Source organism: Drosophila innubila, assembly GCF_004354385.1.
Source record: "Drosophila innubila isolate TH190305 chromosome 2L unlocalized genomic scaffold, UK_Dinn_1.0 5_B_2L, whole genome shotgun sequence".
NCBI lineage: Eukaryota > Metazoa > Arthropoda > Insecta > Diptera > Drosophilidae > Drosophila > Drosophila innubila.
In genome coordinates, this window is record NW_022995373.1 from 616,637 (window position 1) to 637,639 (window position 21,003).

At 33.5% G+C, this 21,003-nt stretch overlaps 1 protein-coding gene and 1 long non-coding RNA gene across 2 annotated transcripts; both read left to right on the plus strand.

Annotated features, from left to right (window-relative positions):
• Positions 1-4,038: 4,038 nt before the first annotated feature.
• Positions 4,039-4,804, plus strand: LOC117782700. Its single transcript, XR_004617317.1, has 2 exons — positions 4,039-4,209; positions 4,284-4,804. It is a non-coding gene; the product is annotated as an uncharacterized LOC117782700 (long non-coding RNA).
• Positions 4,805-9,343: 4,539 nt separating this feature from the next.
• LOC117782699 lies at positions 9,344-10,072 on the plus strand. Its single transcript, XM_034619727.1, has 2 exons — positions 9,344-9,449; positions 9,508-10,072. The coding sequence occupies exons 1-2, from the start codon at positions 9,348-9,350 to the stop codon at positions 9,973-9,975; spliced, it is 570 nt and encodes a 189-aa protein (XP_034475618.1). The 5' UTR covers positions 9,344-9,347; the 3' UTR covers positions 9,976-10,072.
• Positions 10,073-21,003: the final 10,931 nt, after the last annotated feature.

Genomic DNA, 21,003 nt, shown 5'->3' on the forward strand with positions numbered 1-21,003 from the left:
GATTCAGGGCTTTCGGTCAAAGCTGAAAAATATTTTCAGTGCATATTTTACATGTAAAATTAAAAAAAAAATTATTTATTTTTTGTTTGAAATATAAATTTCAATCTTTTTTATTCATTAAACAGCATTGTTTAATATATAAAAAAGTTTTGTTAAGCTTGTTTAAAAAAAAAATTTTTTTGTTTTTTTTTGATAAGTCTTGTATGATGCCTGGCATAGCGAAAACGTCTGAAATTGCACTAGTAAATTGCGAGGTTGCTTCAGTTTTTCGACTAAATGTGTGCTTAGGCGCACCCAGATGCATGACGGGGTTATTTCGTAAGAGAATTGATTAACAAAGACTCCTGTGGTAGTGGGATCGAGTCCAAATGAGTCCAATTTTAGTTTTATTTCATCAAAGTCAAAAAATAGCCTAATTTTAGTGCTTTTTTTAAACATCGCTGGGATAAAAAGTCAAGAAGTGAAGAAACAGAACTCTACGGTATTTAATTAGAAATGAATGTACTTTTCATATGAAAACAAAAACATAAAGATCGGTCATATAACTTGTCATCAAATCAGTATTAAAGTTTGCATTTTTTATAAAATTTTCACATATTTGCGCGCACTGAAAAATGGGTCAACTTTGAGTGGCTGTCACGCCCACAATTTTTACCTGATTTCAAAAATCTTTTGGATCTTTCAAGTTTTCTCTCTCGAATGCCATTATTACTTTTTTCGAACGATTTCGTCAAAAAAATGATTTTTGTGTGCGTTGTGACACTGTTTTGTGAAGTTTTGTGAGCCAGTGAGAACGCACTTTTACTAATCTACCAAGTACATCCTGTGAGAGTTTGTACATACAAAATCGAATGTCATAAATTTACCAAGTACACCCTGTTTAAGTTCTTACATACAAATTGGAATGCCGTGAAAGTGTGCATCTAAAATATATTACATTTTATGAGAAAATTTTTTTCGAACCGAACCTTTTTTTTGTTCAGAACGCACATACGTATACGTGTATATCTGTAGTGGCGCTTGATTGAGTAAATTTAAAGAAATCCTCAAAAGTAGGCAATTCAATTTTCTCGGTACTAAAAATTTTTTTGGATTGACCCCGAAAGTATGCAACACATCATTTTAACAGCTGGGCTTACATTTAGTAGTAGTTTGCTTTTAGTCTTAGGCTGCAAACATAGTGCGTGCTGAGACGAAGCTGAAGCTGAAGACGAAGATGAAGACGAAAAACTGTGTAGAGCAAATCATATGAATTTGCTCGAATGTGTTCGTAGTGCAAGCGAAGACAAAAACGAAAATGAAGACGAAACGCAAGCTGTTAGCTTCAAACAGTGCGGTACTGAATTTGAAACAGATCCGCTTGCGTTTGTCGCCGTTACTTTGCATTTGCAAAATCATTGAGCAGGCATTATCGAACTTTGATGAAATTGGTCTGTTATTTACTTAACAAAAAATAATCAAAATTATCGATTTTATTCTAATATATGGTGTTCCAAAAACTTTTTATCATCTTTGGGCACCACATCATATCCGACTCAAATTAATTGGTTAGATTCGAAATGATGCTTTCCCATTTAATTTTAGTTTTAAAAACAAACTATCTTGCAAGAAAACCTCTTCATCGGATGACAAATTCATTGTAACTGCCAAAATAGCGCAACATATTCGGTTTCCACTATGCTCAATTGTCAGCTTACTCGCAACGCAACCAATTCGTCTTCATCTTCGTCTTTAGCTTAGTCTCCGGTCGCACTATGTTTGCAGCCTAACACTAAAACCAAGCCAAAGAACTTGCACACTTTCAGTCCGAAAATTAAATATTTGTTTATATTAAATAACAATCAACACTACAACATATTATCAAAAAACATTAAAAAACATATGGAAATATTTAAAATAATAGATTTAAACATTTATCTAAATATTTTTTATGTTAACTACAATATGTTTTTAGTTAAATCTAAGTGTTTTATAGTTGATTCTAATATAAATGTGGTAGTTTCGAAAGCTAATATGAAAATATCACTGCGGACGGTAGTTCGCGCTAGTGACGAAAGCAGCACGAAGGGTGCGAAAGGCGACTAGCAATATATACAGCTAATTTGGGAAATTTGCTATGACTGTCCGATCAGATCGAGTTATATACCGATCGAAAGGTTTAGTCCTAACTTACAAACTGGCATAAAACTTTTTCTAACTCACCTGGGTCATGAGATACGGTGGTTAAATGGGAGGGGAAAAATTTCAATGATTGCAGCTAATGGGGCAGTTGGGGCCTTTTAGTAAAATTTTTATTTTTTAAAAATTTAAATGAAAAATACGCGTCGATTGATACCTCGATGACCCACTGACAACTGGTTCAAAAGATAAATAAATTTATAATTTTTAGTGGACTTCTCAAAATGAAATTAAAAGTCAGTTTGTTTGTTTGTCTGTTTGTATCAAAGCGATAAAAAAGCTTAGATGTAATGATGGGGATCTATTCCATTTCGAAAACCTTGAAATGTTTGTTTAACGACTTTTTGAAAAAACCGCGGGAAAACGCTAAATCCCGGTAAAATTGAAACCTCAACATCATTGGAAAGGTGTGCTCGAGGGCTTTTAGGCATACCTTTAAACTTTTTTTCTAAAGTACTCAGGTAACATTTTACAGGTGAAAAAATGTTGTTTAGCTTAAATTTTGGGGATTTCTGACAAAACGGCTCTAATGATTTCTGTTAAATTTTAATATGTTGGAATACGTACAGTTTCACATATTTCTGATCTCTCACAAAAAAAACGTCCACACGAAGTAAAAGTCTAGTGACGAAAGCAATTTCTAGCCCCAAAATTTCTGATATCCAATTTTGTGACGAACAAAATTGAGCTTAATAAAAAATTTTAAATTAAAATATAAATTAATAAAAAAAAAAAGCGAAAATTGGCATTGTGCACTGTGAGCAAAAAGGGTGAGCTTCTTTGTACATAAAAATTACTTTTTGCGCAGTGCCGAATGCCAATTTTGATTTTTTTAAATAATTTTAGCGGGATTTAGCGTTTTCCCGCTAAACTAGCGGGAAATTGAAAAAGTCGTAAAACAAACATTTCTAGATTTTCAATGAGGAATAAATCCCCATCATTACATCTTAGCTTTTTTAGCACTTTGATACATACAGACAAACAAAGAAACGAACTTTTCATTTCATTTTGAGAAGTCCACTAAAAATTTCAAAATTTCAATCGACGAGTATTTTTGATAAGAATTTTTAAAAAATAAATAATTTTACCAAAACCCCAACGGCTCCAAAACCAATCATTCGTATCTCATGACCCAGGTGAATTATTTTAGTATGCCATCTAAACCTTTCGATCAATATATAACTCGATCTGATCGAGTCGTAGCAAATTTTCCAATTTAGCTGTATATATTGTTTGTCGGCTTTCGCACCTACGTGCTGCTTTCACTAACGCGAACTGCCGTCCGCAGTGATATCTGCTGTCATAAGTAAATTTATATGTGTTGTGTTGTTGTCACTGTTATTGTTAGTATAATTTTTTTTTTGAAGAATCTCGAAAAAAAGTATTTCAGCACTCTTCGGGTAAATTTTTAGAGCAATAAAAGCTCCTAAAAGTATATATACCGATAGTCAGGGTCTTGACTATAGCCCTTCCCCCTCGTTGATTTATTTAATCTAATCACTAAATTGCGAGGGCGTTGCAAAATTCTAAACTAAACTTGATCTGTTGATACTGATCAAGAATTTATGTACTTTATGGGGCCTTCCACACTTTCTTCTGTCTGTTGTGTACATTATATTTTGACGAACTAAATTCACCTTTGTGCCATTTTAAGTACAGGGTTTAAAAGTGAAAATGAAAGCTTAATTTCATTAAAAGCTCACAATTAGTAATGAATGCGAGCTTTTAGTCGATTAATCGTTATGTTTATTCATGATTATTAGTCTAAATAAAATCGTACAGCGAAGCACATGAATTACAATCGCGAAATAATATAAATAATAATATATATTATCAAAGTTTCTTTTATTGAAGTTTTCTTTAAATATTATGTATTAATCTAAGCCATTTGTGACTAAGCCATTTATAATGATTCAAAAAAATACGAGTTGTGCAAAATATGCGGGTCTGACCTTGGTTATACATTTACTTTTCATACGATGTATTAACAGTGAAGCTATATGCACTAAATTAAAATATGGTACTCCTGGAGTATGTGTTTTTTATTATTATTATTATTTATAGCTTGTTAAAAATTGAAAAACCTATCTTTTTCATTGTAATAGGATGATTATATGCCCGTGCTGGTTAAATACTGTTGTCCAGGCTATGAAGGAGTTGATGCCAACCAATGTTTCCCCAGATGTGATATGGGCTGTCCCCCAAACAGTCAGTGTGCCATTCCTAATGTGTGTGAGTGTAATACTGGCTATGAAATCGATGAAACATACCTCTATTATGGACTAGAGACGATTAAAAGTTGTCGATCCAAGGGTTTTGCAATACTTGTTATCAGTATTTCTGTTTCTTGCCTTAGTGTGCTCGTAATTGTGCTCGCACTTATTGTTCTCATAAAATGTCTTCAAATAAGACAAAAAGAATCTCACGACTGTTGTGAAAAAAACCAAAAGCAAGATATTGGACCAAACCAAACAGAGGATTAGTCATCGACTTATTAATCAGTCAAGACCTAAAAACATTTATGTTAGTTAATACAAATAAGCGTTATTCATTAAGATATTTGTCATTTGCTTGAATGCTTACTACCCATACACTGAAAATAAATGCGAATCTTATACATTACAAATTTATCTCGTGTTATCAAAGTTTTCTTATGTCAGATGCTTTGATTTCAGCTTTCTACAAGGGTTTACCTCAATCTTTTTAGTTTTGGGGTGTTTCAAGAATTGGTGATTGTTAAATGAAAAACAAAAAAAAGGGTTGAGGTGCTGGAATGTTATATTTATGCCCATATTCAATCTGCATACTTGACCGTCGGAGACCCCGTAATTACCATGGATAAAGCAAAGATTACCAAAAATTAAAAATTATTTGATTTTGATCTGCTTACAATATACAGGAACCTACATACTTGAGATCGAGGTTTTCATACAGACGGACAGTAGGACAGCAAGAACAGACAGACACTACATCATCTCGGATATTGATGTTGATCAAGAATATTTATACCTTACTAGGGGGCTCCGCCCCCTGGCCGCTTCGTCCGACAACCCCCAGCTCGGAGCCCTTCTTATGGTTTTATTGAATTAACGTGTTTAACGCAGAACTAAATTACTGTACTATCTCAATAATTCGGACATTTGTTAATTCGGACAACCTAATAATTCGGACACTCAATTTTTATCTATAAAATATTCTGTAACCCGGGCACCACACAAATATGTTTATTCTGAAATAAAATAACATTAAAGTGGTGTATGAATATAATATAAGTAACAAAAATATGTGCAAATGAAGGCATTTAAACTGCAGTTTCTGCCATTTAAAAGCAAAGGATCGTTATTTCTAACATTGGGTTTATTCGGCACGTTTTTTTTTTATCAGTTTATTATTATTTTTTACTTCTGATAGTACAGTAATTAGTACCTTCTAAATGACATGATACCTTCTTATACAAATCAGACTACTACGTTTTTGCAAGTATTATCAATTATTAGTTATATGAAAAAAATTAGACATTTTTTGTCGTTTGATATATTATGCTGAATGCAATAGGTGGCACCAAATTTATATAATATAACATTTATTGTAAAAGAAACGAATAGTTGTATGCACGCGGCTAGACTTCGCAGAAAACTTCGATATTTGGCGGGCAAAAGCGAATCTGTGAATTCTGTTAAGAAATTGCAAAAGTTAAAAAGTTTTTCATATTAAAGGTTAATATGGCAGCTATATTATATAGTCGTTTATATGGCAGCTATATTATATAGTCATCCGATTTAGACCAAATTTGAACAGGGTGTAACATTTAGTAAAAAAAACATATTCTGTGAGTTTGGTTGAGATACTAAGAGTTAATTTCCATCCAATTGTTCCAATGGCATCTAAATGACATAATTACCCGATGTTCACCAAATTTGGTCAGGGTGTAACAAGTCAAGGTAGTTTCAAATACACAATCTGTGAGTTTTGTTGATTGTACCTATGACAGCTATATGATATGGACATACTATTTTGACAAAAGTTGGTCAGGGTGTAATATATGGTAAAAAAAACACAATCTGTGAGTTTGATTAAGATAACTTGAAAAACAAAAAAGGTTTCCATACTAAAGTTGAATCTGAGCCCCGATTGTTCCTATTGCAGCTATATGATATAGTAACCCGATTTTGACCAAATTGTAAAAGATCCTAAAATTTAAAAATATGTTAATAAAATTAAATTAAACTAGTCGGCCGGTGCTACAGTCGAGCATACTCGACCCCGTACTTACTATGGCAAACACTAATAATGGAAAAAATTAAAAAATATTTAGTTAACTTAAATGCATATTCTATTAAATTGGTTACAATGTCTCATAAAACAAAAAAGATTTTCATATTAAGACTTGATTTTCGCCCGATCGGTCCTATGACAGCTATATGATATAGTGCTCCGATTTAAACCAACTTTGGACAGGATATATAAAACCAAGTCATATGCTCAACAAACAAAAAAATAACAAACATGATCTGCCTGCAAGATAGAGGAGTCTACATACCAAATTTGGTGTCACTAGCTTTTAAATTGTTTTTATAATTTGGATATGAAATTTTTTTTTCGATTTGTGGGCGATAAAGGGGGCGTGGCCAAATTTTAAAAAAAAACTTGATCTGCTTGCAATATATTGGGGCCTACATACCAAGTTTGGTGTCTCTATCTAATATAGTCTCTGAGATCTAGGCGCTCATACAGACGGACAGACAGTCGGACAGACGGACATTGCTAAATCGACTCGGCTGTTGATGCTGATCAAGAATATGTGTACTTTATAGGGTCTGCCACGCCTCCTTCTGCCTATTACGCATATATTCAAGCCTATTACCTATTATGCCTATTACGCATATATTCAAGCCCAATAGACCCTTGCACTTTTTTTAAGTACGGGGTCTAAAAATAAAATAAAAATCCTGCCTGGTGTGGAAATGTACCCGCGCCTCCCTGCACCTAGGTCTAACACACCATCATCTGCACTTCTTACTAAAGGGAAGGTCAGACAGGCAAAATATTTGGGTCAAATTCAAACGTCAGATGTTTGTACAAAATAAAAAAATTTTGCCTAAATGTTGGTCGCCGGTCATCCGTTAGGCAAAATCATCCTAATAGTTGGCAATGCTGATTTAGTACAAAACTCGGTTAGCATGCAAACAATTTGTGAAGTGTTCACACATTTGACACAAACTTAATTTTGTAACAAAATGACAACTTAATAAAATGCCTACTTTTCTCAATGATTTGCTTTATGCACTGTCATCGGTGAATGATGAAAACAAAACAATAAGAAAAGTTTTATATTGAGAGTTGTGCTGCAGCAACCATATTCGCACTCTATGCTGTCGAGGAGGTTAAAAATAATAGAAATATAACGGCATGTTGTATCATACGCTTAGGTCATAGGCTAGCTGGGGATCCGCTTCGCTCGTGGGTAGATGCGGCTAGAGTCGAGAGCGTACTCAACATCAGCCCAGGCACTTAGATGCCGAAGATTTCATGCCCTTGCCGAGCGTTTTTTTTTTTTTTTTTTTTAATTTTCGACTATTTGTTTCAATGATTGCTATAAGATATTTATCGGAATTAAAAAAAATTGGTCAGAATGCAAAATACCTAAATAGATGCAACTTATATCAGATTCTTTATGATAATTCAAAGAAAAAAATTGTTATCCGTACTAAAACTTATTTTCGACAGATCGTTCCAATTTCATTAAATTTAGCTTCAAAATGTGTGCAAATACCTTTTTTTTAAATTTAGTGTTAAAAAATTTAGGCGGTCAGACGTTTGTGACAGCATTTGGGCAAAATTTTAGTCATTTTGACACAAATATTTTGCCTGTCTGACCTTACCTTAAGGTACTAAACTCGCCAGCTGACCAAACACTGCTATATGATAATTTAATAAATGTATGTCTTTGTTTTGTCAAATTGATTTTGAAAAAAGCCATGATTAAGCGAGATTCGAACCCGGAGCTTCTGCTTTTGAATCTAACACCCCATCCTCTGCACCAATTTGCCCCTGAATACCGCGCCTGACCAGACTCTTCTACACTACAAACACATGCAAACAGAAAATACATTTAAACTTAAATTAAATGCACTTGCACTTCGAATTTTGATAAATGGAGCCTTATCTCCCAATAAAATTACCTTAAGAATATTTTGGCCAAGTTTCAAGGTCGTACGTCAAACCGTTTGGCCCGTACAATGCAAAGTCAGTCAGTGAGCCACGCCTCCTTTCTCTATTACTATTACTATTACTCTAAATTTGGTGATAATACTCCTAGGATGTTGGCCTATATCAAGTTTATTTTAAAATTTGGCCACACCCACTTCCGCCCACGTAAAAGATATAAAATGTGCTGAAAATTTCATCGAGATCGGTTAATAAACAGAGAAGATATTTGAGGAATTATGATATATGGAGGACATATAATCACATGGATCTCAGAGACTATAAGAGCTAGAGCTACCGAACGGTGACAATACTGCTATGTTGCGCACGCCGATCAAATTTGCTTTAAAATTTTTCCACGCCCCCCAATTTTCGTGTAATCGACAAAAAACTAAAATATCCAATTACATGGCCAATTTAATTGGTAGAGATTTCAAATTCAGCAAATTCAACGAATATATTAAGCAAATAGGTTTCGCTTTGCACGCCGTGGTACGAACAGTCTGGAGAGGTGGGGGTAACAGCAGGTACACATGTTATGTTAATGTTATAATAACATAATACAATTTTAGTTATGCATGTTACATCAATGTTTTTTTAATATAGTATAATTTTTGTTATTCCTCAGTTAATTAACCAATTAAGATGAAATCTTCAGCTTCCAAATTGTTGTTGTTACTCGACATTCTTTTGATTTGATAGTTGGTGGGGGATATGGGCAATATTCCGTAACAAATTTGATCTGCGTGCACGTCCTAAGAGTATTGTCAACAGTTTTGGCTGATCAACTTCTTATGCGTCATACGGACGAACAGAAATTGTCACAAACACAAAAGCCTTAGTGGCCTTTGAAAGCTGAGCTAAATATTATCATGCGGTTTCACCGTCATTGTGCTTATTTAGTATATTGCTGACCATCGTAGGGGCAAGTTGTGAACTTTAAAATAAAAGTACAACTCAAGATGTTGGAGTACATAAGATTTTTACTCACTTTGGTGTTTGTCGCAGGATTAAGTTCATGTGAGAAATACAACTGCTTTACTTCTGATTATAGCGATACTAAGGTAAGACGATTTAAGCCAAGGTATTCAGATTAAAATTGAAGATCATTCCTTTTCCTAGCATACAGATATGGAGATTAAATGTAGAGAAGGCTGCACTGGCATTGTTCCAAACTGTAAGCCACATTGTGCTAAGTGTCCTATGAACAGTAAGTGCACGAAACCAAATTTTTGTGAATGTGACTCCGGGTATAGAAAGAGGAACGAAACTGAGCTCAACATGGTGCCATACCAGAAACTGACAGACTTACAGAGTTGCATACCCATTTGCAACGAGGGTTACACAGTGGTTGTGAATAGCAATGGGACTGTGGGTAGCTGCACAAAATTAAACAACAATACTTTGACTGAAATTCATATCGTTATCTACAGCCTTTTGATTTGTTCATTAATATTATTAACGCTAGCTGGTATTTTCATGGTTATTGCATTGTTGAAAAGAGAAAGTCTTCAACGATCAGTCGAAAATAATCGAACAAGTTCATGGCGTACTTCGTTCGCTTCGTATACGTCATATGAACTGAAATAAAATCTACAAATTGTACTATATTTTCAAAAAGAAATTTAATTTAAATTTTTTTAAGCGTTACTCATTTAATAAAGTTTGTAAAAAGTATACTGTATAAGCCGACAACTCGTTTTCTATTACTCTTTTATTATACCCTGAGCCCATGTGCAAATGGGCAAAAAAGGGTATAATGTGTTTGGCAGAATGTATGTAACAGGCAGAAAGGTGCGTGGCAGACCCCCAAAAGTATATATATTCTTGATCAGGATCAACAGCCGAGTCGATTGAGCTATGTCCGTCTGTTTGAACACTGAAGCTTTTCATCTTTTTATTTTATCAGTTAACCGACTGGTCAAAGTATGGCTTGGTCAAATATTTACTAAAAGATGTGTAAGCACAACAACGCAAGTCGCGACTACCGCTTCGAATTGAAAACCATCTCGCCCAGTCTCCTCTATCTATCATGCAACTTGGCCTTAAGAGGTCTTTGGGGAGTTGGCCAGATTTCCAGTTGGCAATGTCTGTGTTAATTATCTAGCAGCAAGTGGTCTATGGTCCAGAATGTCAAAATTGGGCTTTTGAGATACGACATTGTCTCTGATTGATTTTCAGAAGAGTTTCATTGTATTAAAAAAATACTGAAGCCATCATCTCTTTCTGCAGTAAGGATAATAAAAACATTTTACAGATTTCAAGCAACTCAGTCGAATAAAAGTAACAAGTAAAATTTATACCTTTCGGCGTTGCCGTTAGCAACAGCAATTTAAGACCATAAGGATAAATGATATAAGCCTTTAATATAAAACCTGGGTGTTAATAAATTTTTGACAAAACCAAATTTCACTTATTGGCAAATCTATCTAGATTGCAAAGTTGACAGAAATATGTAAAAATGCCCATAAATGTTACAAATAAATAAATACAACATTTTAATTAAGTGAATCGACTAAACTAAATTTATGATATGAATATTGCAACTTGCCTTTGTTACTCGTTAGCAATTGTATTTTAAATATAATTATATTGTTCTGTGTGCTTCTTGATTTTTTTATGGCTTTAAAATTAACCATTCGTGTGATTCATAGGTCAGTTATACATTGTACAAGCTTATCAACTCTTGTGCTACTCATACATATAAATATAAAGTAAAGTGAATGCCTCAGCTCTAGAGTCAGTTCAACGTATATTGCAACAACGCAAATATGGATCTGGAGCATAACTACAAGACACCACTATATATCGTTGCCTATAGTGTTTTGATATGTGTTTTGTTTTTTGTTTTCTTGGCTATTGGTTTGGTTATACGTTTCAGAATATTAAAAAGAAAACAAAGACGAAATGGGAGAAATACGGCTGCATCGGTTGAATCGCTGAATTTATAATACTAATTTATAATATGTTTTTGTAATAAATGAAATTAATCTATTTTTAAAATTTATTTTTAGATTATTTAAATGGCTCTACTATGGAAATATTATTATGCATTCAAGCACTTAATATAAATAGTCATACACTTAATACAGTCATCAAAATCGACAATAACATACCTAACTATAAAACAAATAGGATATGTCGGCACCCAATTAATGCGGCTCTATAAATTTATATTTACACCAAATCTTTTCTTCCTATTTAAAAATGACATCTCTGAAACTATTGCCTTAAATTTTAAACTGTGATGAGCACTAGGCAACAAATTTGAACTATTTAACGAACGAAACAATCGAACATCCAATCTCGTAGGTTGTGTATTTGGTAATGTTTTATATGGAAAAAAGCTAAGCAAAAAATCATGATTTTCTTAATTCAAAAATTTATAGCTTTAAAACTACTGGTTTAAATTTAAGACTGTGTATAAAAAATTTAAGACTGTGTGTAAAAATAAATATATTCATTAGCTTTTAGAAAGAGTAAAGCTTTTGAAAATTAGCTTTGGCATTCACATGTAATGATGACAAAAGTGGGCGCACCTTTAAAAAAAAATAAGAAAAAAAGCCAGATATTTAAAAAAAATCATAAAAAAATACTCTGCCATAGAAAAAATAATGTTTTTCTTCGCTTGTGGCTCCAAATCTATCCAAAAAAGTGGGTTTCGTTCGTTTAATAGTTCAAATTTGTTGCCTAGTGTTATTCATTCATCACAGTTTAAAATTTAAGGCAATAGTTTCACAGCCAAAAGATTTGGTTTAAGTATAAACCCACAAAAAAAACCTCTACACGAGGTAAAAGTCAAGTGACGAAAGCAATTTCTAGTCCCAAAATTTCTGATATCCAATTTTGTGACGAACAAAATTCAGTGTAATCTAATAATTTTAAATAAAAATATAAATTAATAAAAAAATGGCGAAAATTGGCATTGTGCACTGTGAGCAAAAAAGGTGAGCTTTTTTGTACATAAAAATTACTTTTTGCGCAGTGCCGATTGTACGTTTTACAACATATTAAAATTAAACAGAAATCGTTAGAGCCGTTTTGTCAAAAATCGCCAAAATGTGAGCTAAAAACTTTTTTTCACCTGTAAAGTGTTGCCTGAGTACTTTAGAAAAAAAGTTTAAAGGTTTAAACACACCTTTAAAATGATATATAGAACATATCTGTAGCTTTTATGGCTTGGAAACTGTTGAGGTTTCAATTTTAGCGGGATTTAGCGTTTTCCCGCTAAACTAGCGGTTTTTTCAAAAAGTCGTAGAACAAACATTTCTAGATTTTCGAAAAGGAATAAATCCGCATCACTACATTTAACCTTTTTTAGAGCTTTGATACAAACAGACAAACAAAGAAACTAACTTTTTAGACCCCGTACTTAAAAAAAGTACAGGGGTCTATTGGGTTTGTTTTACCGAATATGTGCGTAACAGGTAGAAGGAGGCGTGGCAGACCCTATAAAGTATATATATTCTTGATCAGCATCAATAGTCGAGTCGATATAGCAATGTCCGTCTGTCTGTCTGTCTGTCTGTCCGTCTGTCTGTCTGTCTGTATGAACACCTAGATCTCGGAGACTATAAGAGCTAGAGACACCAAACTTGGTATGTAGGTTCCTCTATACTGCAGGCAGATCAAGTTTGTTTCAAAAATCAGCTACGCCCCCTTAACCGCCTGCAAATCGACATTGAAAATTTCATATCCAAATTATATGAGCATTTTGAAAGCCAGAAATTCCAGATTTTGCACAGATGAAGATATAAATTGTCCTAAATTTTTGCTGAAAATTTCATTCTGATCGGACAGTAAATAGCGAAGATATTCAAATAATAAATTTTTCTGTTAAATTCGTTGATGGCGCGTTGGCAGTAATTAAAACTTGAATATCTTGATAAAACAACAAATTTATATTAACATATTATATAACAAATTGGCGTCCATTCAGACGTGAGCTTCGGTGGCGCAGTGTACTGAGTCGCGGAGTCGGACAGTGCTCGTGGGTTCGAGTCCTGCCGTGGGCAAAAGATTCTTAATTTATTTATGTTCGAATTCAATTTCATTTTATATTAAAACAAACTCAGTGCTTATTTAAAATGTAATATTAACATTAAATGTTAAAATATAAATTATTTCTTTTACTTTTAATTGAGCACTAAAACAAGCAATATGGCCATTTAGGAGGACAAAGACATAAGTGAGAGTGGCTCAACACTTTGAGCCTTTGTCTTTGAAAATTTTGCAATTTTGTCGCGGGTCTGATTCCGGCGGAACAACTTTTCCAGCTGAATTTAAGCTTTTTTTTTCAATTTTTACAATTTATTGAAATTGTTATTTATGAATGTTATACTGACATTAAATATTGAATACATGTTTAAAAATTACATTTAAATAATTTTACATTGGTATTTATATAAACGTTAAGTTAAAATTCTATGTTAATTTCATGTTTATTATAAATTTACTGTGTTAATTTATGATTTTAGTAAATTTGTCTTTTTTTGGTTTTCAATTATTTTACTATTTGATTTAAAATTTAGCATGTTTAACATGCAGTTTTAATTTATTCTCTGTTAAGGTTTCACTTATGCTTAACATAGCTAAATATGCATAAACGCATGTTTATATATATGAATGCTTAGCTAGAAACTTCTTTTGTTTTGGCGCGTGCCAACATATGTATGTATGTGTGCACTTAACAGATCTTTGAATTGCACATATGGATGTCCTGCTCTTCCTAATGATTAATGCATATGTATGTCCATTTGACTTTAAACTGACTCTTTTCAACTCTTTTGTGCGCGCTGTGTACAAGTGATTTTGAAATTTGATTTTGTTGTGCTACCAAGTGTTCCATTTTAAGATAATTATCACACTAAGCAAATTCGAGCGGCGACAAATTTAATATATAAGAGTTTATGGTAATCTTAAATATTATTTAGTTTTTAGAAGTGACTGATTTTGGATAGTAAGTACGGGGTCTCCGACAGTCGAGTATGCTCGACTGTAGCACCGGCCGACTAGTTTTCACCTGTAAAGTGTTGCCTGAGTACTTTAGAAAAAAAGTTTAAAGGTTTAAACACACCTTTAAAATGATATATAGAACATATCTGTAGCTTTTATGGCTTGGAAACTGTTGAGGTTTCAATTTTAGCGGGATTTAGCGTTTTCCCGCTAAACTAGCGGTTTTTTCAAAAAGTCGTAGAACAAACATTTCTAGATTTTCGAAAAGGAATAAATCCGCATCACTACATTTAACCTTTTTTAGAGCTTTGATACAAACAGACAAACAAAGAAACTAACTTTTCATTTCATTTTGAGAAGTCCACTAAAATTTTCAAATTTATTTATCTGTTGAACCAGTTATTGGATTTGGGTGATTAAGGTATCAATCGACGCGTATTTTTAAGTAGAATTTTTAAAAAATACAAAATTTTAACAAAAGACCCCAACAGCCCCCTTAGCTGCAATTATTTAAATTTTTTCCCTCCCACTTACACCCCCGTATCTTATGACCTAATTTGGTTAGAAAAAGTTTTAGTATGCCATTTTGTAAGTTAGAACTAAACCTTTCGATCGGTATATAACTTGATCTGATCGGACAGTCGTAGCAAATTTTCCAACTTAGCTGTATATATAGTTAGTCGCCTTTCGCACCCTTCGTGCTGCTTTCGTCACTAACGCGAACTGCCGTCCGCAGTGATTTGGGAAGCCGCATTAATTGAGTGTAGAATTGATAAATTATTCTTCAATTATAAGAAGTTAGAGCTAATCAGTATAAGAAACAATGCTTCGATTTGCTTAAGAAAGCGGAGCGCCTCACGCGCCATTACAGATTCTAACGCTCCCAATGAAGAACATATGGACCATCTTATTCGCCACGATGAAGACTATAGGGTTCTTAAAGGTATTTCTTTATTACGGCTGCTGAAAGTAGGCGGTTAGAGCTGATTGTACTATTGAAAGATAATGTGAAAGATGCCCCTCAAGTGGATTTCGAAAATGATGCATCTATTTCTCCAGTAATAGACTTCATTGATCGATTTGCTACCACGGATGTAACAAATAATGACCTCTCTGAGTATATAAAATACCAAAAGCACAAGCATGTGCACTCATGCAGACGTGAAGTGAGAGGAAACTCTATTTATCGCTTTGGTAATCCTTATTTTTCAATGCCCCAAACTGAAATTTTAAAAAGATTCAGAATTTTTAAAATTAGTCTATCGATTCGGGCACCATTAATCACTTGAGCATATTCGAAAATATTTTATCTCACGATTAAGTGATCCTCACTTACGAGGACTACATATATGTATGCCATTAGGTCTGCTTTGAAAAGTCACAAATTTTCCTGAAGAGAAGTTTTGCACCAATAAATGTTAATGCATGTAATAAACACATTCTTGAAATGCAACGAGCCAATATTGATATACAATTTATATTGGATCCATAAGCATGTTGCAGCTATATAATTATATAAACAAATCCCAAAGGAGCATTTCTAAACTGATGCGTGATGCTATCAAAGAGATTAAGAATGGTAATCTATCATCAGGCAAAGGCTGCAGTATATTGGTCATAAATTCATTACCGGCACTGAGATTTCAGCTCAGGAAGCCGTCTATTGTTGTTTAGGTATGCGATTGTTTGAGACACAGAAGTGTATATTAGCACTTAAGTACCGGAGCATAGAGTTAGAATGCTTAAGTCTAAAGAGCAACTTCAAAATATGTCTCCGGACTTAAATGACATATTTGTAGTTGGGTTGCTCAATCACTTAGAACAGCGACCACATAGTCTCGACGGCCTGTGTTATACAAAATAATTATACAAAACCGCAAGAGGAACTCGTCAGAGTAGCTATAATGTCGACGATAATGTTGACAAAAATCAAAACTTAGGTGGTTTGCCGCTTCCTCTTCTCGATGGAAGTGGATTTGTCAGAAAGAGAACCAAGAAAATAATTAGATTTAGGAGTTTTAATTTAAATAACTATAGGCAATATTACTTTAGGAACTAGTAATACTCTACTTTTCCTGGAGAAATTAAGAGATAGAGCTAGTTCAGAAAAATTGTGAGGAAGTTTTTACAGAAAATGAGGGGGCAATTAGGTTTAACTTTAGGAAGTATAATATGCTAGAATATTTAGAAGACGTGCTTAGAAAGGTCATAGAAAGTGAGGGCAACACCAAGGAAGAGCAGTTAGATGGCCAGGTAGACGATGAATGCGGGGTCATAGCTTTCCTGAAATTAGCTCTCAATTAAATGTTTTAAATATTAATGGAAATAGCAATCAAAATGACCAAAATAAAGATTCGGATGATACTTTACGTATAGTAAAGTTTCCGCCACTAATATCTCCTGACAGCTTGTCTAACATTGTTTGATCTTTAAATTTAAAGCAAAAAACTTATTTTACTCATGCTCATCATAATGCCCACCATAATATTGTTCTCCACGAATTTAAGGGAGGCGGAGCAGGTATTGACAAAACAAAGTCATTGTACAGACAGTGTGAGTATTGATATGATTTTGAGTATCACATTTGTTTGCACTTTAATTCAGTACTACTCCGATTCAAACATTGTTCTTTGTTGGCTTAAACTTGACCCTGCAGCACTTAAAACCTTAGTGGCTCATAGGATTAATTCTATTCAAACTAATTCAAAGGTTTCAGATTGGAATTATGTTGATACAAAAACTAGTCCTGCCGATATAATTTCTAGAGGTGCCTATCCGAGGGATTTAGTTAAAAACCAATTTTGGTTCGAAGGGCCCCTATTTCTAAGATCTGAAGATCAGAAGAAAAACCTTGATTTTCAAGAAAACATTGGTGTTCCAGAGATAAAAACAATTTCATGGTATTGACATGTAAAGTAGAACCAATGTTTTGAAAAATAGATCATAAAAATAGCTTTACGTTTCTGCAAAATGTCATTGCAGATGTATTAAGGTTTATAGCAAAATGCAGAAAGTTCAATAAGTTGGGGTGCTTTTAAGAAAAAATCTTTGACTTTTATTGTACAAATTATTCAGAAGAAGTATTGGTCAGAAGAATATAAGTTGTTAAAGAGCGGTAAAGAATTACATGGGACATCAAATATAAAGTCTTTGGCTCCTATATTTGACCAAATAGTATAATAAGAGTGGGGGGAAGGATTCAGAATGCTCATTTATGCTTTGATGCGAAACATCCTATTCTCCTACCATATAATGATAAATGGGTTTACCTTATAACCAAGTATTTGCATGGAAAGCATTTAGATGTTGGCCCTCAAGGGTTACTAGCCATAATGCGTCAAAAGTTTTGGCCACTCAGAGGCAAACAACTAACCTCTCTGGCAGTAAAGCATTGCTATCGGTGTTTTAGAGCGCTGCCAAGATCCATACATCGAATGATGGGCTGTTTATCAGAAGATAGGGTAATCCAGACAAGGCCATTCCTAAATGTGGGAATTGACTTTTTTGGGCCCATAATGATTCACACCAAAATTAAGGGTAAAAGAATGGACAAAGCATATGTATGTGTGTTTGTCTGTTTTGCAACGAAAGCGGCTCACCTAGAGGTGGTATCTGATATGACAACAGCAGCATTTATAGGAGCTTTAAAACGATTTATCGGTAGACGTAGTTTTTCTTGGAAAATATACTCAGATAATGTTACGAATTTCATTGGAGCAGCTCACGCATTAAATGAAATTGACGAACTATTTAAAAAAAAACCAAAAAGAGTTAAATGAATTTTGCGCTCAACATCAAATTGAGTGGATCAATATCCCAGTAAGAGCACCTCATGTAGGAGGGCTATAGGAGGCATGTGTCAAATCTGTGAAGAAACATTTTGACAAAGTCACAGAAGGTATAATGACATTCGAAGAGCTAGCGACACTTATGGTACAAATAGTGTAATGTGCAAGTACGTTATGCAAATAGAAATATAAAATAAATGAAAAAAATCAAAATAAAAAAAAATAATAATTTTTTTTTGTTTTATATAAAATAGTTACAATAATTAAATAATATAAATAATACTACTACTTAATAAATACAATAGATAATATCAAACAGTATTTTCATTTGTTTGATAGCTTGGCGAAAATCCCTAAGTTAGTATATTTACTAAACTTAGTAACTATCGCTAAAATTTGGTATTTCTATCGCTACGCCTTACTCAACACTGAAATCGCTCTCACCGACTGTGAACTGTCAGTCACTGAGAGAGTTCAACTTCCGTTTTCTTTCCCAATCTGAATCCGAGCCTGAGCACAGGAGATCTGTGTAGCACAGCCTTGGCAAAAGTCTGTGATCGGCCATTTATCAATTGCTGACTTAAAGTATTTAGCTGAAAAACTTCTATACATCGCTGTTTTCACACGTAAGTGTATTGGCCAGAGATCAAATAAATATGAATCTAAAGCATCATTTCCGTGCAGTTTTGCTACACTAAATTCTCTGAAAAAACCACGGCAATAAGAAGTCCCAAGCAAGACACATAATTTCCTAACCTGGGAGCCGTGCCCGCTCCTAGGGATTCCCTGCCTCTGGTGCTGTGCAGCAGCAGCAAGAATAAAAGATCAGCAACAACAACAATAAGCAACAACAGCAAGCAGAAACAGTGTCTGTGAAAAAATTGTGTACAGCGATTCAGTGGCGTATGAGCAAAGTGCGAGTGCTTCAAAAAAAAAATCGGGGCAACCAAAACGATAAATTAAATAAGTCATTAATATTTTAAAATCACAACAAAAACCAAAAAGTTAAAAGTCAAAAATTTTTAAATAATAAGAGTAAATGGCAGTGGCCTCAAAGTAGAAAAAAAAATAAAAAGTGCATAAGTGAATCAAAAGCAAATCAAAAGAGTGTAGTGTGTTTAATTTTATAATTTTTTTTGTTGAATAAGAATCTTAATCGAGATATAAAAACTTAATCAGTAACATACATACATATGTACATCTAAAACGCAATCAACCCTTACATAAAACAAAAAAAAACAATAAACTAAAAAAACAACAACAACAGAACGTATGGGAAGGCCTTCGTCATCGCATCTGGAAGTTGGTGAGTTTTAGGCAAATAATTTTGTAAATAAAAAAAAAAATAAAAATAGAAGTACAGACAAGCAAGTGCAGAGCAAGTGTAAACAAAAAAAAGCGAATTAACGTAACAGTAAACGAAGTGCTGGTTTGGTTGCGGTACTCTTGTTGACTAATTTCAAGTTTTTTTGTATTATCTTATTAAAATGATAATGCAACGGTACATTTTCTAATCTGTTCAGCTTTATATTTCTTTTATGTTGCGCTTTTGTTTACGCTTGGTCAAAGCATATGCTGTCTAAATTGGTTGATTACAGTAAAGATAAGCAATGTGCGACATTTCCGATAATCATGTTTCCAATGCTAAATAATTTCTTTTAATTTAAATATTTTCATTACGTTAATACCTTTCTATTTGTTTTGGTTCGTTATCACACATGCACTAATAAAAGTATTAATAAAATAAAACGAAAAGTCAGAAACTTGAAAGAATATTAAATATGAGCAATATAAATAATAAATAAACCTGAAAAAAAAAGAAAATGAATATCTTTGCAAAACTAAAATTTTTTGTACAAAAATGCTCATTTATACACTATTAAAACCTTAAAAGAATAATGATGCTAAAATGAATGTATTGTATCGCATAAAATCGTTATGAATAGACACAACAACAACAGCAAAAGAAATTACTAAAAAAATTGCCTATTAGTATTATCAGTTTAAAATTATTGATAACTTTATTAAATTCAAATCTGAGAAAATTTACTATTATTGTTTCAAGATATGCTTACAATTATATAATAAATTTGAAAATTATTAAAATATTCTGTTAATTGCAATGTATTATAAAAGCTTAAAAGATCATGAGTATTTTTGAACAATTATATTGATTTAAACATGGAATAGATTTCTTTTTATTTCCTTAGGGTAAATGAAGGGGTAAAGGAACTTTTGGGAGCTTTCTATATTTATTTTCGCGCAAAGAGGCTCATAGGTAGGGAGGGTTGTGACGCGACCTGTTGCTTTAACATCTCAGCAACAATAGCATTTGGATACATCCAGTTCGATTGGAACAGTTGCCTTATTCTCTCTCTCATTTTCTGTTAATTCTTTTCTATAAAAAAGTTTCTTGGTTTTCCTACTTTTAAATGTGTACCCATGAGTGTCCGTAGCAAGTTCTTCAACGAACCCACCCACAGACTGTTTTTGCTGGTCGTTTCTAGGAAACCTCACTGAAGATACCTGCCAAGACGATTAATACTCATGGGCGAACTGCTAGATTGACGAATAGTCAATTGGTCATTACAATAGAAGCTGTACTAATCTCTAGACCACTAACATCATTATCAGACGACCCTAACGATTTGCAAGTACTAACTCCTGCGCATTTTCTTTTAGGGGGAGCCATGTCCACTGTAATAGATACGACTGACAATAAAAGTTACAGAGGTTTTCGAGATCACTGGAAAGCGGTCTAGTCAAATGCGGACGAATTTTGGAAACGATGGTCCGTTGAGTATTAGTCCGAGTTACAAAAAAGGTACAAGTGGACCAGCCCGAAAATGAATATTAAGTCCGGTACCCTCGTCCT